The following is a 17,959-nucleotide window of genomic DNA, read 5'->3' as shown; positions in this document are numbered from 1 at the left end:
CAGAGGCTGTTTACATGGCTGTCAAATTCTTTATGAATTTTGAGTATGTACTCTTTTGCTTCTGCAAAGGATGATATACAGTCATACAACAATATATATAGTTGCTTCAAGAAAATCAATTGTACTGAGATTTGAAGATGAAATGAAAATTGTTTCTTATCTGTGAGATTCCAGCTGAAGGAGGTGAACAGGATTTGTGGCGTTGTGCTTTCCACTGACATGAGAGCTTCTCGTGCTGATAACGTGTTGTAAAATCGACTGTGGGTGCAGTGGAATAAATGAAACAAGACACAAAATTTACGAGGTTCCTCTACAGTCAGTGTGACTGGAGTACGTCCTCGGGGCAGCAGTGGTGCTTTCATTATAATTTGAAATAATAGGAGTACAAAGATAACTCTCTTTATTATCTCCCCCTCATCTTCCTCTTCTTCCTCTCTTCCTCTTCTTTCCTCTCTCTCTCTCTTCCTTTCTTCCTTTTCCTTTTCTCTCCCGTGAACCCTCCTCACTTCATCTCATCTTCTTCCTTTATATAAACAAAAGAAAGCACTATTCACTTTACAAATTTTCCACAAATGAATAGTGAAAATAATGTGCATAAATAGTAACAAACTATTCATGTGGACCATCCACATAATATTTACAACACGATATAGATTTTTGGACATTTTAGTCATACTATATAGGTGGGCGAAATTCATTTACATTAGAGACATACTTCTCAAAAAAAAAAAATGTAAAGTCGTTTTGTCTCTCATGTAAAAGAATATCGCCTACTTGACACTGCCTGCCTATATATTAAGCACTAGACCGCATTTTAACGTGTGATAAGGCATGTTTTAGGACTCATTTGTGTGTGGTGATCTTTGACGAAAGCTCTAAAGGATATATAGTTGAAATAGAATGGTTGAAAGTGTTGTGCGGTTGTTGGAGTAGACCTTGGGTTCTCTATGGGTTCCCACGGCGTGCTTTTGGAGCAATTTCTCAGGTCAGCATGCTTGGACCTTGGCCAGCCATTCTTGGTGATGCCTGGATGGCCGGGTTTTTGAAATTGGTGAGTATCTTTGATATTTTTCCTATGATCCTGTAGTCTGGACAGTCTTGCCCGCTCCTTGAATCGTAAACTTTTCCGGGGGTTCTTTATCAACGCACGCATCTTCAGCACACGTTGTCCCAGACTTGATCCATGAAAGAGGTATCTTCATTATTCAGGTCGATGGCTCGACCGTGGGGTAACTGTCTGAGAAAGGTTTCCATAGGGGTAAAGTGATCTGGTCGAGAGGAATATCTAGAACAAAGTATATGCTTGTCTGTTCGGCCGCGTATTGGCACGCCTGCATTCACACCACATTTCTAAAGAAAATAGTTAGGTTTTAGATTTAGGGCTTGCAAGCCACGTTAGTTTTGTGTAATTTTTAAGGTCCATAACGACACTAAGGGGAGTGTATTCAATTGAGAATGTGAAAGATTTTAATGGATTTATAAATCCATGAATTTTTATGGAGTTTAATTGATTTGTAGAGATTCCATATAAAATTTTGATTCAATTCCCTCAAAATCTCATGGGAAGAGGTGAGATTTGTGGATACTTAAAATACACTACGAAATCTCTCCAATTCCCTCTAATTCCTCAACTTTCTCAATTCTTTAAAATCAATTTCTAATTCAATACACCTGGAATGTTATAAACTTCTTTAAAATCTTAATTGAATACACTTGGATTTCTAAGGATTTTAATAAACTATTTTAAAATTCTAATTGAATACACCTAGAATTTAAGAGAATCACTTAAAATCCTAATTGAATACCCCTAGATTCATTAAAAGAATTAAAATCCCTTAAAATCCCAATTGAATACACCCCCCCTAAATGTCTCCGACATTAGGGAGTTTCACATTAGAGTTATAGTGAATTTCTTTATGACAAAGTAATTACCTAGTATTCCAAATTTGTGAATATTGTGTTAGGGTTATGTCTCCGTCACCAAAAACATGTTTAGTTCCTTTCTTGCTCACTGTATTGTTAGTAGGAGAGGCGTACAAACACCAAGAATAAGATGTGATTTTCTAATTTCCAATCATATTTTAAGGGATAGGTTTTAAGTTTCGAATCTTGTAGACGTCAAGTTTAATACGAAATTATTATGTGAAACACATTATACAGTTCAACGTATATCTCTCAATAATAATGTATATAATGTTGTTACCTTCGCACACACAAAAAATGTAGAATTAAAGTGGGTCCAGAACACAAAGCCACCACACAAACCAAGTCCAAATAATGACCCAAACTAGTAGCAGAAGCATGAAAGTGCAAAGCTTGCCAATAGGATGTGAGCAACGCAATCTCACCTTATCCGCCACGATCTCACCACAATCACTCCTTATCATACATCCAGATTACATTCTTCTCCTCAAAAACTATAGAGGAAACTAGGAGAGGAACAAATGGCAGCGATGAACTCTAGTGTGTTGGCATGCAACTATGCCGTCTCCGGTGCCGGAATATCTGAACTTGCAAAAGCAAAGACGACTTGCATGCCTTCAGTTGAATCAGCTGCTCAGACCAAAGTAGTTGCAATCAGGGCCCAACAGCCTAGCACACAAAATAGTCAAGCAGCTGCTGGAAGAAGGGCTGCGCTGCTTTCCCTGGCGGCCGTTGCTTTCACCGCTGTTTCGTCCAACTCCGCTGCCAATGCCGGTGTCATTGATGATTACCTCGAAAAAAGCAAAGCCAACAAGGTAACTACAACTAACTACAACCTCTGTAAACAGACATATATAGATACATGTGTGTGTATATATATGTATGTATAATATATTTGATTATGTATATGAATTATATTGTTGTATCTATATATGTAGGAACTGAATGACAAGAAGAGGCTGGCAACGAGCGGTGCAAACTTTGCAAGAGCATTTACTGTTCAATTTGGAACATGCAAGTTCCCAGAGAACTTCACTGGCTGCCAAGATCTCGCCAAGCAAAAGGTATCTTCAAACTCACAATTAACTTGCTTAAATACAGTTTAATTAAAATTAGTTTTATTTTATTTAATCGATTTATTAGCGAGCTGAAATTCTTTGGTTTCACCAATGTTTAGTGAATTTGGTTAATTAATTAAACTTGGTGTTATGTACGTATGGATGCAGAAAGTACCATTTCTCTCTGATGATCTGAGTTTGGAGTGCGAAGGCAAGGACAAGTACAAGTGTGGTTCCAATGTTTTCTGGAAATGGTGATCACCCAGACAAAATGGACAACCAACCATCCGTCCAAATCTATTAATTTTCTCTCAACCTTAAATCATACAATGTACGCAGCAAATATGCAATACTGTATGTGTCTATCTAGCTGAATTTCTTGTTAATTGAAAAGCTTCGACGATCCTTCACCTTTGGTTGAATACCTGGTATCTTGAACGATATATGAACTGGATATACACTCACATATCTTGTAAATTCTTAACATAAATCAATCATAAACGAAATGAATATGAAGTTCACAAAACAATGTTACATTACCCTTGTATCATTTCTATACAAGTTCAGTTCAGCTTTATCTCCGGTTTTCACCATCGCTATCATCTCTACTTTCTCAGTATGTATGTGTAGCACCACCGCAGGCAGCAGTTATAAATAAATAATCATTCTCGAGGTTAATAATTAAAGACCACAGCAACGTAACCCGGTCAGTAAATTCTGGAGATCACCCATCTAGCTTGTGCACAACGGATCCAATACACAAGAAAACTGCATCTCTATGTGCAAATTGAACACCAGCAGCTAGACATCTCACTTACAAAATGCCTTAGCTGATTATGCCCATCTCCACAATGTGGTTCGCATTCATTTCCAAAAGCAGACCCAACTTCTGCAGAGTAATTCGACTTCACCCTCCAACCTTAGACCTCGTATCTGCAAAAATGTACCCAAAAGCCATCCAAAGAAACTCACCGCTGCATACAAGAGTCAAACGAGCCCATATCCTCCATCTGAGGACATGGCACTGGAAATACCCCATCTGCAAAACCCGAAACAAATTCACAACGCCACACTGCAGATGGAGCCAGACCAAGTACTGTGACATTCTTAAAGCATATCCTTTCAAATGATGCCCCCTCAATGCCCTTCAATTCTGGGGCTTTCGTTGAATTCAAACTCAGCACGTTACTAATAAAAATCCCCTTTACATGGGGAACAGCTTTGGGATCCCATCCTTTATCTGGGTGATCATTCGCCCCTCTACTAAACCTTATGGGTATCTTCACCCTTTCCATCATTAAGTTACTTATACTAACATTCGCTATGTAACCCCCTCTACCCTTATCAGATTTGATCCGCACCCCAGCTGCGGAATCCCAAACATGCAAATCCTCAATGGTGATATTTGAAATCCCACCAGACATCTCACTACCTATTCCCACTCCAGAGCAAGTTGGAGTGGTGCCATTAACTCTTCTAATTATTATGTTTGAGCTTGGACGAGCCATTTTGATTCCATAGTGATCCCACCCACTTTTCACTGCTACAAGATCGTCGCCACTCTCAATGTAACAGTCTTCAATGCACACATTAGTACTGGAATCTGAAACACAAAATACAAGTTAAATTTTCTAAAGAGACATGCTTCTTTACGCTAACTTCTTGAATTGGGCTTTTGTTTATCTTTCCTGTTATATGGTGGCAAAGCCAACTTCCTTGATTAGTTTAGACTTTAGATGAAGCACATTGTGCTAAATTGGAAGAACAAGAACATACTTGATTTATAAACATCATGCACAAGTTATATGCACAAAAAAGGTATCATACTTTTCTCAATGTTAAATTTAATAAATAATTTAGATGCATAGATGTTACGTTAAATTGAAAGAAGAGGAGCATACCTGGGTCTATACCATCAGTATTAGGAGCGTTAAGGGGGGCCAAGATTGTCATGTCCTTGATAACAACGTTACTGAAACAAACACAGAATAATGAGCTTATAACAGAATCTTATCGTTTTGGATTTCCAATAAACTACAGATTAGCATTAACTTGAATAGATAACAAGTAGAAAACAACAAGAACGAAGAGGAAAAAGGCAGGGGATGTAGACCTGCAGTAAACAGGATGGATGGTCCAAAAAGGAGAATTGCGGAAGGTGAGGTTCGAGATGAGAATGTTGCGAGAGTTTTTTATTTCAAGGAGGTGACCTCTGGTGTGCTCCAATGTTCTGTTCCACCATAGTTCCCACCACATTTTTCCCTGACCGTCAACTGTCCCGTTATGACCTGAAAGGACCCAAATAATCGTTCGCAAAGCACCCTCCGGAAAATATAATTACAAAAAAAAATTATGTATCAAAGAGAGGACAGATATTTTGGAAACCTAATAGCGATGGCAACAAGCAAATTGAACTAAACTAATTCATTGCATACAAACGTCAGGATCCAAAAAACAATGCATAAAACGTGAGTTAGTTGCTATCAAGAAACTAATTCATTGATGAAAAGCTTTTATGTCCACCAAAATTAATAATCTATCAACTTTTAAATTAAAGACTGGTACAACTACTTAGCCAACTCAAATGAATAAGAAAATAAATGAAGGGTTTTTTGGGTACCTGTAATGACAACATTTGTGAGACCATCCCCATGAACAAGGCTTATATGTCTTCCTCCTAACCTCTCTCTCCCTCTTCCATAAGAAGGCAATGGCTCGATTACAGGCCATTGCTTCGGATCCTATGAATAAAAATGACACAAATCAACCGTTGTTGTATTCGTCGTCACCATATGGAAATGAATAATGGTATTAGCTAACAAACCACACAAATCAACTCTCTTTTTCCTTTTACAAAGACAATATTCTAACTACTGTTTGAATCTACGAGAAAGTAAATTCAAGCTCGTAAATATATTGTCCTGACCAACTGACTTAACCCGCAAATATTCCGCAGGGTAAAATAGTTAAACAAACAAAGCAAAAACAGAGACTACTTTACCTGGGAGCCGAGAATTACAGCGCCGTGTTCAAGGAACAGCGTGAAATTACTGGTGAGGTTAAAACTCCCCGTCAGCCATCTCCCCTTGGGGACATTCAACTGGGACCCACCGGTATTACCGAAAGCCTGCATGTGGAGTATCGCCCTCCTAAACGCTTCCGTGTTGGAGGTGGTTCCGTCGCCAACGCCACCGAAAGCTTCGATGGACATCACCACCTTCCGCTTCGGCACATCCTCGAAGAACCCGGCACAGCTCCTGGCTGGGGCATCCAATCGGGTTTCGGATACTCCAGTTGGCCAAATCGACCCGACCCATGTCGGAAGCCTCGACATGGTCGAGAAGTTTTGGTAGGAAAAGACAACCATGATGGTGAGTACGAGGAGCAGAGATGCCCACGTGGGCTTCATCGCCTTACCCAGAAATAAGCTGCTGGGTTTATCTGAATCCATCAACTTATTTGAAAAAAAAAAAAAAAAAAGTCGGGCAGATTTTGTCAGATTTTCAAAAGGGTGTTTTTGGTGGCGGAGAAGATGGCGGCGATGGAACAGTGAGGTGCGCAGGAGGGGGAGGGAGGCGGGGTGCGTAAGATAGGGGGAGGGAGACTCGTACTGCGCATACTGTTTGTATTAGCGTGTTGTGTTTGTCGTCATAGGGTTGGATTCGGAAAGTAGGAGAAAAACTGGATCCGCTTTGTTCGGTGTGGGAGGCGGGAGTCGAGTGAGGCGGATGAAAATCCTTTTGTGAGGACCCTATAGATCAAGTGATATTAGCCGTCCAGGTTATATGTTTGTGATTAGCTTAGTCACAATTATAAAAAAAATAAGACGAAAAAGACATTGAGATTTACATAATTTTTTATTTTGGTTATTGAGATTTGGAATTAATAGAAGTAATTTTTGAGTTTGTTTATAATCAATTATTTTAGTTATTTCAAGAAAAATCTTCATTAAATATACTTAAAATGACAAAAATACTCTTAATTTTTATCGAAAAAATTTATTAAATTGAGAATTTTTTTCATTTTAATCCTTATTTAATATAATTTTTCATGAAAGAAGTAAAATCATTGATGGTGGACAAATTTAAGTATCATTTAAAATTTCAGAAATTAAATTGATAATCATGCAAATCTCAATAATCATTTTGACAAAAAAGTCGAAAATTTATTAGTTTATTAATATTTCTGTTGCTGGTAATTAAGGGCATTTGTTTGTATTTGTTTGGGGTGGTTACATTGAGCCACTTGCGGCCTATGCTTGCTTAGATCTTATTGCGGCCGACTTATTTGAAAAAAAAAAAGTCGGGCAGATTTTGTCGGATTTTCAAAAAAGTGTTTTTCGTGGCGGAGAAGATGGCGGCAATGGAACAGTGAGGTGCGCAGGAGGGGGAGGGAAAGGGGGGGTGCGTAAGATAGGGGGAGGGAGACGCGTACTGCGCATACTGTTTGTATTAGCGTGTTGTGTTTGTCGTCATAGGATTGAATTCGGAAAGTAGGAGAAAAACTGGATCCGCATTGTTCGGTGTGGGAGGTGGGAGTCGAGTGAGGCGGATAAAAATCCTTTTTGTGAGGATCCTAGATTAATTGATATTAGCCGTCCATGTTATATGTTTGTGATTAGATTTGGTCATAATCAGAAAAAAAATTAAAAAATTAAAAAGTTAAAATGATCAAGATTTGTAATTTTTTATTTTAATCTTTGAAATTTGAAATTAATAGAAATAGTTCTTAAGTTTGTGAACAATCAATCATTTTAATCATTCCATAAAAAATTTCTATTAAATAAAGCTAAAATGATAAAAACAGTCTCAATTTTTATCAAATCATTTGACCCATGATTTATTAAATTGATGATATTTTTATCATTTTATTTTTATTTAATATAATTTTTTACAAAAAAACTAAAATAATTGATAGTGAACAAATTTAAAAATTATTTCTATTAATTTTAAATTTCAAATAAAACTAAAAGACCATTTAGTCTAAAAAGCTGAAAATTTATTAGTTTATTAATGTTTCTGTTGCTCGTAACTACGGATATTTGTTTGTATTTGTTTGGGGTGGTTACATTCAGCACCGGCGGCCTTTGCTTGCTTAGATCTCTTATTGCAAGCGTTTCTGTTTTCGATTTTTCAATTACTGCGAATTTTTTTCTGTAATTCATGATCATTTAGTTGCTTTAAGTCATTTTCTCTGGTCACTGTCGGCGAGCATATCCATAGATTCCACATTGAAATTTTCATCGGTGAGTTTATGAGCACAGAACCCTACAATCTCAAAGCCACCCCAAAATCAAAGCCCTACCCTCTCTCACTCCCCTCGCTATGTAATCTGTATGCATTAAGGTGCCAAAATCGGAGGCCATGGCTTCGGACACTGCTGCGAGATCAACCTCGGCGGCCGATCCGTACTTAGAAATGTACGATTTTGAAACTGAAGGGAAGGAAACTGAGTTAACATCAACGATTTTGTTTGATTTGGTGGTGATGTGTTCGAACGATATCGATCTAAATCCTAAATATGGTGTAGCAATTTTGAGAGGAGAGAGAGAGAAACGCCTTGTTCAGCGATGTGGAGCAGAGGAAGCACGAAGGCGGGGTATGGTGGTTGTCTGCTGTGGTTAAGTAGGGGCTGCCGTCGAGGTTGGGGATGCTGGAGGCTGCTAGATTTTATTTTTGTTTTTCTTGATTTTTGGTTTTTTTATTTTATTTTAGATATTATCAAGAAAGTTTTAACAAAAATCTCGCGGTATTGTTTACTTTAACAAAAAATCATATTTTTACACTAAAAAGTCAAACCTGATACTATTTATTTTACCTTTTATTTTGTCATTAACGCGGTTAAAGACAGATGGAAAGGTTATTTTCATAATCTTTTCAATGAAGGACATGAAAGGAGTGCTTCTTTAGGGGAGTTAAGTAACTCAGAAGAGTGTAGAAACTACTCTTTTTATCGTAGAATCCGGAAGGAAGAAGTGGTTGTAGCTTTGAAGAAGATGAAGCATAGAAAAGCAGTAGGTCCAGACGATATACCAATCGAAGTGTGGAAAGTTTTGGGAGAGACAGGTATAACATGGCTCACTGACCTTTTCAATAGGATTTTGAAAACGAAGAAGATGCCAAATGAGTGGCGAACGAGCACTTTGGTGCCTATCTACAAGAATAAGGACGATGTACAAAATTGCATGAACTATAAGGGTATTAAGCTAATGAGTCATACAATGAAGCTCTGGGAGAGAGTCATTGAGCATAGATTGAGGCAAGAGACACGGGTTTTGGACAACCAATTCGGGTTCATGCCAGGGCGCTCAACCATGGAGGCAATCTATCTCTTACGAAGATTGATGGAAAGATATAGAGATGGGAAAAAGGATTTACACATGGTCTTTATAGATTTGGAAAAAGCGTATGATAGGGTCCCAAGAGACATTCTTTGGAGGATTTTAGAGAAGAAAGGAGTACGAGTAGCATATATCCAAGCTATACATGATATGTATAAAGGAGCAAAGACTGCCGTAAGAACTCATGAAGGACAAACCGAAAGCTTTCCCATAACTGTAGGATTACATCAAGGCTCATCCTTAAGTCCTTACCTTTTTGCGTTGGTAATGGATGAGTTAACAGGACATATTCAAGATGATATTCCTTGGTGTATGCTTTTCGCAGACGATATAGTGTTAATAGATGAAACTCAGGAAGGGGTAAATGCAAAGCTTAACCTTTGGAGAGAAGCGTTGGAATCTAAAGGTCTTCGCCTAAGCCGATCAAAGACAGAATATATGGAGTGCAAGTTCAGTGCAAATGGAGGCCAAAACGAGTTAGGGGTGAGGATCGGAGATCAAGAAATACCAAAGAGCGACCGTTTTCGTTACCTAGGATCTATCTTGCAAAAGAACGGAGAATTAGATGGAGATCTCAACCATAGAATACAAGCTGGATGGATGAAGTGGAAGAGTGCATCCGGCGTGTTGTGTGATCGCCGTTTGCCACTGAAGCTCAAGGGAAAATTTTATAGGACGGCAATAAGGCCGGCGATGCTGTATGGCACAGAATGTTGGGCGGTGAAGCATCAACACGTACACAAAATGGGTGTAGCGGAGATGAGGATGCTTCGTTGGATGTGTGGGCACACGAGAAATGATAAGATTAGGAATGAGGATATCCGGGGTAAAGTAGGAGTAGCCGAAATTGAAGGAAAGATGAGAGAAAATCGGTTACGGTGGTTTGGACATGTGCAAAGAAGGCCTACTGACGCTCTGACGCTCCGATTAGAAGATGCGACTATGAGACAGAGGTTCAGGGCCGAAGGGGTAGAGGAAGACCTAGGAAAACTTTGGAAGAGACCCTAAGAAAAGACTTCGAGTACTTGAATCTAACGGAGGACATGACACAGGACAGAACACAATGGCGTTCTAAGATTCATATAGCCGATCCCACTCAGTGACTTGGATTTTCCAAGTCTCCAACCGAGAAGTTTTCCTCACTTGGGAAATTAAGGGAACACTACCTCAACCTACATGCTCCACTCACAAAGCTTCAACATACAAGCTTCAACAAAAGAAAATTCAAAGAACTTAGCGAAGAAGGCTTTGATGTATTTAACACAATACGTTGAAATGAAGGAAAGCTTATTTATTGATATCCCCGATAAATTACAAATATGTACATATACTTGAGTCAAAATAAACAAACAAGAGGGAGCCTTCACAAAGGTTGCTTAGGAGAAGTCTCAGCAGTCGGTAGAGCCCCAGAAAGAGAAGGCACCGGAGGGGGATCATTCGGAGCCTCAGTACTGGACAGAACCCTAGAAGGAGGAGGCATCAAAGGTTGATCATTTGGAGCTTCATTACGCGGTACAGCCCCAGAAGACGAAGGCAATAAATGCATTTGGAACAAACCCACAAATCTCTGATGATCAAGTAAAACCTGACCATCAGATTCCTTCATCTGGTCAAGCTTCCTCTTCATATTTGTAGCATAGTCATGTGCGAGCCGGTGCAACTGTTTATTCTCATGCTTGAGCCCTCTAATCTCCTGTTTGAGACTCATCACTTCAGCCGCCAATGATTCAACTTGGCGGGTTCGAGCAAATAGGCGTTGGGCCATATTAGACACTGAACCTGCACACTGAACACTAAGAGCCAGAGAATCCTTAATAGCCAACTCATCAGACCGTTTGGAAAGTAGTCTGTTATCTTTGGGAGTGAGAAGGTTCCTAGCCACTACCGCAGCGGTCATATCATTCTTCATCACGGAATCCCCAACGGTAAGAGGACCAGTAGGGGAGACGAAGGATGGGCGCCATATGTTGTCTGGAGAAGGCGGGGCTGCCTCTTCAACAAGGTTCAAGTCAAAACGACGGTCGGAGGGGCCAGACATTTTCAAAGGTGTTGAAGAGAGAAGAGGTCGGACAAATCAAGATCTTAGAAGTGCAAGAATGGAGCTTCTACTGGTGGATATTCAAGTGTGTTTTGGAACTTAATGTCAGCCCCTATAAAAATCTGCACTCGACGAAGCTTCAAAAATCGAAGAGGCGCCTGCTCAGAAATCGAAGAGGCGTTTGCTTTCTCAAAAGCTGGGCTGCTCAGAGACCACGAGGGTCGATCTCAGAAATCGAAGAGGCGTTTGCTTTCTCAAAAGCTGGGCTGCTCAAAGACCACGAAGGCCGATCTCAGAAATCGAAGAGGCTTGCTTTCTCAAAAGCTGGGCTGCTCAGAGACCATGAGGGCCGATCTCAGAAATCAAAGAGGCACCTACTTTTCCAGCCTTGTCAGCACCTGTCACACGCACACTCAGCTTTGCGGAAATTATGGGCATTTTGTCGAAGATTTCTGGCGAAGTAGAAAGCACATGAATTATACTGTTCAATCACCCACTTCCCACACGCAACAGTAGCTCATGGGTACCACATATAACTTTGCCAAAGTTCTCTGACAAAATTGAGACACGTGAAGCTTGCAGCTCCCACTACATCGCTCTGACCAAGAAGGGTAAAAGAATAGCAAAAAAACAACACTAACAAAGTTTAGACACATAATTTTTGAAGGTCTAGCTACCATATTATTACCCACAAGGGTAAAGGAACAGTAGCACTGCTGGATAATTGGAAAGTCCCGGTGTGTCAACCTCTGTGCTTCGTGGCAAGGTAGACTAGCAAACATGCCCAACCTTTACTCACATTCGAGAAAACACTCCCAACAAGATTGCTTGCTCCAAAATCGAAGAGGCACCGCCCTCCGAATCTCGAGAGCCAGACTCCTAACATGATTACTTTCTCAAAAATCGAAGAGATGGTAAAGGAACAGTACCACTGCTGGATAATTGGAAAGTCCCTGTGTGTCAACCTCTGTGCTTCGTGGCAAGGTAGACTAGCAAACATGCCCAACCTTTACTCACATTCGAGAAAACACTCCCAACAAGATTGCTTGCTCCAAAATCGAAGAGGCACCGCCTTCCGAATCTCGAGAGCCAGACTCCCAACATGATTACTTTCTAAAAAATCGAAGACATCGCTCTCCGAATCTCGAGAGCCAGACCCCCAGCAGGATTGCTTTCTCAAAAATCGAAGAGGCATCGTTCTCCGAATCTCGAGAGCCGGATCCTCGACAGGATTGCTTGTTCGAAAACCGAAGAGGCACCACTTTCCCAACTTCAAGAGCTGGATCTCCTTGGATAAAGCTTGTCTGTAATCTTCACACGCAACATCAGCTTTCCAGATACGACAGACCACTTTTTCAAAGTGCTCTGACAGAGTTAAAACTTGTGAAGCTGGCAGCTCCCACTACCGTGCTATGACCAAGTAGGGTAAAGGAATAGCATTATTACTTGATGTTAGGGAGACTCCTATATATGTCGACCTCCATCCCCAACGGACAGGCAGACCTGCAAAAATGCTCAACCCTTCCTCTTATCTGAGAGAGCACTCCCAACGAAGCCTTTCGAAATATTCAGCTTTCTTTCCCCCCGATAATACCTCTGTAAACAAGCTATACTAGAGCAAGAATATCTCATATCATCAGGGTTAAAAGCAAGAGTATCCCATATCATGTTTTTTCCCCGTCTTTTCCTTTGGCCTTGTTCTTACCTGCAAGACAAGGAGAAAGAGAGCAATAAGTCAGCACTTGGAATCAAGCTTCCAGCCAGGAACTGACTGCCTGGAACCCCTTACCTGATTACTTACCTGGCATTGCTCTCGAGTACTCATCTTCAACATCTTATGCTTCCAGGAAAGATACCGCATCTGCCTGAGGAACAGATAGGGCAAGTGAGAAGGATACAAGGAAGCATGTGGAGACAAGCGTAACAGCACACGTGCCGATACATCCACTACTCTGTCAAAAGCAAAAGTATCACATATCATCAGGGTCGAACGTACTCTAGATTTGATGGACTTGTTTTGACCCTCAAATTCTTCAGTCGGCCTTATACTCTGGAGGAAACCAGAAAACCCTCCAGCCCAGTTCAAGAATAAGCCTGTGGAAAGTTACTTCTTCAAAAGCAAAAGTATCCCATATCATCTCTTCTCATTTTTCTTCTCTTTATCCTTCATGCTGCCTGCAAGATAGGGAGAATGTGAACAATCAGCCGGAGCTCTGATTGCTTACCTTGTCTATCACCTCTTTCAGCAGATCCCCTAGCTCGGCGACTTGGGGGACTCCTACTACATGGTTTGTATCGCGCTTGACTAAGCCTGAAACTACAAGTAAGCTTCAAGTGACATTGATACATTACCTTGTGCATCTCCACCAGTTACAGATACCACCCCTGGATGGAGGAAGAGTACTTCCAGAGAAGATGCCACATCTACCTATGAGACAGATAAGGAAAGTCAAGACGATACCACACTCCGGTACTTAGAAGTTTCGTGGTTACGAGATCATTCTCCCACAATATTTCCTAATGTCATTTGTACTAAATCATTCACTTGTACTCACTAAAGGAGAGCTTGAACCTATGTACTTGTGTAAACCCTTCACAATTAATGAGAACTCCTCTATTCCGTGGACGTAACCAATCTGGGTGAACCACGTACATCTTGTGTTTGCTTTCCTATCTCTATCCATTTATATACTTATCCTCACTAATAACCGAAGCAATCTAGCGAAGATCACAAAAAGTGACCGTTTTCGCTACCTAGGATCTATCTTGCAAGAGAACGGAGAATTAGATGGAGATCTCAACCATAGAATACAAGCTGGATGGATGAAGTGTAAGACTTCATCTGGCGTGTTGTGTGACCGTCGTAGGCCACTGAAGCTCAAGGGAAAATTTTATTTTATAGGACGGCAATAAGGCCAGCGATGTTGTATGGCACAGAATGTTGGGCGGTGAAGCATCAACACGTACACAAAATGGGTGTAGCGGAGTTGAGGATGCTTCGTGGGATGTATGGGCACACGAGAAATGATAAGATTGGGAATGAGGATATCCGAGGTAAAGTAGGAGTAGCCAAAATTGAAGGAAATATGAGAGAAAATCGGTTCCGGTGGTTTGGACATGTGCAAAGAAGGCCTACTGACGCTCCGGTTCGAAAATGTGACTACGGGACAGAGGTTCAGGGCCGAAGGGGTAGAGGAAGACCTAGGAAAACTTTGGAAGAGACCCTAAGAAAAGACTTGAGTACTTGGATCTAACGGAGGACATGACACAAAATCGAGCGCAATGAAGTTCTAGGATTCATATAGCCGACCCCACTTAGTGGGAAAAGGCTTTGTTGTTGTTGTTGTTGTTGTTAGTCGAAGTTAGTAGATAGACATTTATCACTCAAATAAACATGGCATAGAAGGGTCACGAGTACAGAAGATTTGAGGTCAACAATTGGATAGCAATCAACTGGAGATGCTCAAATTAACTTGTTCATATGCATCGCGTGCCTCTCCAAACTACAATTTTGTGGTAGATTACGTGGTGGAATATGATTGAATGGTAAGAGGTTATTTAAATATTGGGATATTTTTTTGGGTATAATAAGAAAAATAAAATGGGATTTGTGGGGAGGAGACTAGTTTGGTAGATTTGGCTGACATGAATGGAGGCAAGTGGGAAGAAGCAAGGAAGCCGCTCTCTTCACGGGAGTCTCTAGTCTAGGAGGATCAATTGCTGCTTCTCAAATTGACATCTGTCCCTTTTCTTTTCTTTTTTTTATTTCCGAAAACACAAGAAACAAAAACGGTACAATAATTCTAGTTGTTCGTAATGACAAAATAAAGTCATTGTTTGTTCCGATATTCTTTATTAAATCCCTCTTCCCCAGCGCTGCTTCCTAGCAACCGCTGTTCCTTCTTCAACAAAACAAACATAAAAGTAGGGGTGTGATTTCCATACATCCTATTTTACTTTTCACACACTTTTTCAATTTTCAACCGTCGGATCGGATGAATTGAAGAAGATCAACAGACATAAATTATCAAAGGGTGTGTGAGAAGTAAAATGAGGTGTGTGGATAGCACATCCCTAAAAATATTGCAGCAGTCAACCCCAAATGTAAAAACACACCTGAAGAACCATTAATTAAATCTTCCAGGGTTGAGCCAAATCAATTTAAGGACACAGCAGGTGTCGCCTTTGTATAGATTTCCTATTATTTCGAGATCCCTTTAATCTTGGGTTTCCTAGTTTAGGAGATATTGTCTTGTAATTATCTTGTAATTATTCTTTTCTGTTTACAGTAGGATTGTATATGATTATATATACCTCTGAATGAGAAGAATAAAACACATAGTCAAAGCATTTTCTTCTGCAGGAACTAGAATTCAAGTAATGTACCATAAGACCATGACACATGCACTCGATCTGTATGGCTTAACTTAGATTCTCTCAATTGGGGATTCCTCGCCTAAGATTGTTGAAGTTTTGTAAAAACTAGGATTATATAAGCATTTGGTAAAGATATCTACAACCTGAGCTTTCGATGCTATGTATTGAATCTCCACATCACATCTTAAATTTTTTTAAGGTGTGAATTAAAGGATAACTTAAACTTAACTAATAACAGGTGAAAGTGTTGAATGAAAGCATTTCACTAAACAAAGTAATTTACATAGTACTTTACAAGAAGGGGAAACAACAACATTTAAAACTTGTATTCTACAATAAAAGTTCAACAACTGTCTACAAGCAACTCTCTTCTCCCAAGTCAGCCACTAGATTTCTGTCTCAGCTCCCTTATAACAAAATTATTAAAAGAAACTAATGAAAAGAGCTTCAAAACATTGAATTTTAACCAAAAGCACTTTAATAACTTTATTTAATGGCTAAAACAAATCCAACTTCAAACTAGCCCAATAAGACCGACCTAAGCAATAATGAGTTCCCAATTTTGCCCCTGACGGCAAACATTTGCCTGTTTAAACGCTCTCTTCCTTTCCCGATCTCTCTGCCCTATCTCGATCTCTTCTTTGCACGAAAACAATATTCCATTTTTGCAATCGAACCAATCAAATCTCTCTCTCTTCCTTTCTCATCTCTCAACCCAATCTCTGTTTTCGTTTTCAATTCAATTCGAATTCCACCATTTTTCGAATGAATTGAATCGATCGGATCCGATAAGCGTGAGCGAGCTTCTCAGCATTGCGCATCTGGAGCTCAATTTCCCCTAGCAGTATAAAACGCTCTCTTTCTCGTTCGATCTGTTTTTTTGTTTTAAATGATTTGCATGTTGTGGTTTCGTTTCTATTTTCAATTTGCAGTTTTGTTTTTGTTATTGGATTTCTCCAGTCGAATTAATGATGGAGGTGGAGACAAAGGTGGCCGGGCAGCTGGAGCTACCTGCATTTCCCAGCTTCTGAAACTCAAGAGATCTTACATCCTAATAGCCAATAGAAACTAATAAAACTTGTGTATCACAGTAATCCATAAATGAAAATACTATTGACTCTTAAAGGTTAAAATTTGATCAAACAAGGCTTTGTATAATCCAAGATAGCATTGCATTACAAAACAAGAATTAATGAAAATGTCAGTTTGCTTACGCGCATTGCTACTTTTACTCGTGAGGTTTCAACTGCGGAAAAAGTACCAATATGTGCTCCGGCATGAAATCGTGCCGCATCAAGATTCTAACGGTTGGAGGCCTCTGCAAAATGTTATGATTCAGAACAATGTTACAACTCTAAACTGTCAGTAAGTTGGCATTTCACCTTCTTTTTCATCGGTGTAATAATCACTAAACACTAGACACATGCATATTGAATTGTTAACAGAGAGAGACATACCCTTTTGTCTAATTAAGACACTACCAGCCAGTGCCTGAAGCCAAGCTCCCGAAACAAAGTAGAAGGTTTAGCAAGGGACATTATTTCAACTATGGTGTATGGTGAGGTATTAATAAAGGGAGTGGAGATCAAGATACATCTCCATCTCTTCCTCCTGAATGTCCAAATCCTCCAAAAATGCCTCCGATAACTCCAAGTGATGCAAGAAAGAATTAAGGGTCTCGAAGAGAAGAGGGATAGGTCGCCTGGGATTTGCTTAACCAGGGTCAACGGAGCTTGCTCAACATAATCGTGGATTCCTCGCACGACCAAACCAAACGCTTGATTTTAGAAGGAGAAACAACTAAAGGCAAGCCTTGAAGAAAACAATTTGAAGACCATTACTATGCTTTGGCCCTTGGGTCTTCAAATTGTTTTCTTCAAGGCCTGCCTCCCGCATCACCAAGGGATATGACTATAGGTGTGAGTCTATATTTTAGGAGAAAATGAATGTAAATATTTTGTAATTATTAGAGTCATGTTTTAGGAAGGATATTGTGTCCTTTATTTTTTTTTCCTTTTGTAACAAGGATTGTATGTACTTTTATTCAGGATAATGGAATACATAAAAGTTAAGCCGTAAAATTCTATTTGGAATCAAAGCCAAGTTTGTCGTAACCCTATAAATTGTAAAACAATTTTTTTTCTTCCGCTGCTGTGTTCGGTCAACTTGTTCCTGGGTTGCTTGTTGCAAAAATCGGTCAAGCCGTGTATATTGCAACAGTGT

General features: G+C 39.8%; 2 protein-coding genes and 2 long non-coding RNA genes across 4 annotated transcripts; 1 reads left to right on the top strand and 3 right to left on the bottom strand.

The window, feature by feature from the left end:
* The first annotated feature begins 2,085 nt into the window (after positions 1-2,085).
* Positions 2,086-3,403, top strand: LOC103416404 (photosystem I reaction center subunit N, chloroplastic). Its single transcript, XM_008354653.3, has 3 exons — positions 2,086-2,738; positions 2,862-2,987; positions 3,150-3,403. Exons 1-3 carry the CDS (start codon positions 2,445-2,447, stop codon positions 3,237-3,239), a joined length of 510 nt encoding a protein of 169 aa, XP_008352875.2. The 5' UTR covers positions 2,086-2,444; the 3' UTR covers positions 3,240-3,403.
* Positions 3,404-3,449: 46 nt separating this feature from the next.
* LOC103416405 (probable polygalacturonase) lies at positions 3,450-6,932 on the bottom strand. Its single transcript, XM_008354654.4, has 5 exons — positions 5,983-6,932; positions 5,602-5,722; positions 5,095-5,269; positions 4,883-4,953; positions 3,450-4,584 (listed from the first exon to the last, which is right to left on the bottom strand). Exons 1-5 carry the CDS (start codon positions 6,430-6,432, stop codon positions 3,950-3,952), a joined length of 1,452 nt encoding a protein of 483 aa, XP_008352876.2. The 5' UTR covers positions 6,433-6,932; the 3' UTR covers positions 3,450-3,949.
* Positions 6,933-13,155: 6,223 nt separating this feature from the next.
* Positions 13,156-14,048, bottom strand: LOC139191644 (uncharacterized). Its single transcript, XR_011575753.1, has 3 exons — positions 13,712-14,048; positions 13,356-13,534; positions 13,156-13,224 (listed from the first exon to the last, which is right to left on the bottom strand). It is a non-coding gene; the product is annotated as an uncharacterized lncRNA (long non-coding RNA).
* A 1,906-nt stretch (positions 14,049-15,954) lies between these two features.
* LOC139192569 (uncharacterized) lies at positions 15,955-17,537 on the bottom strand. The gene is made up of 2 exons (XR_011576773.1): positions 17,194-17,537; positions 15,955-17,054 (listed from the first exon to the last, which is right to left on the bottom strand). It is a non-coding gene; the product is annotated as an uncharacterized lncRNA (long non-coding RNA).
* Positions 17,538-17,959: the final 422 nt, after the last annotated feature.

Source organism: Malus domestica, chromosome 15 (genome assembly GCF_042453785.1).
Source record: "Malus domestica chromosome 15, GDT2T_hap1".
Taxonomy (NCBI): domain Eukaryota; kingdom Viridiplantae; phylum Streptophyta; class Magnoliopsida; order Rosales; family Rosaceae; genus Malus; species Malus domestica.
This window is presented reverse-complemented; position numbering and strand designations above follow the sequence as displayed.

Excerpts from the sequence above, each read along its gene's own strand:
- LOC103416404 (XM_008354653.3), top strand. The coding sequence starts at position 2,445 with ATGGCAGCGATGAACTCTAGTGTGTTGGCATGCAACTATGCCGTCTCC. Across the intron at positions 2,739-2,861 it reads AAAAAAGCAAAGCCAACAAG|GAACTGAATGACAAGAAGAG; the intron begins GTAACTACAACT and ends CTATATATGTAG. Across the intron at positions 2,988-3,149 it reads AAGATCTCGCCAAGCAAAAG|AAAGTACCATTTCTCTCTGA; the intron begins GTATCTTCAAAC and ends GTATGGATGCAG.
- LOC103416405 (XM_008354654.4), bottom strand. The coding sequence starts at position 6,432 with ATGGATTCAGATAAACCCAGCAGCTTATTTCTGGGTAAGGCGATGAAG. Across the intron at positions 5,270-5,601 it reads CACAAATGTTGTCATTACAG|GTCATAACGGGACAGTTGAC; the intron begins GTACCCAAAAAA and ends GGGTCCTTTCAG. Across the intron at positions 4,585-4,882 it reads TACTGATGGTATAGACCCAG|ATTCCAGTACTAATGTGTGC; the intron begins GTATGCTCCTCT and ends TTTGTGTTTCAG.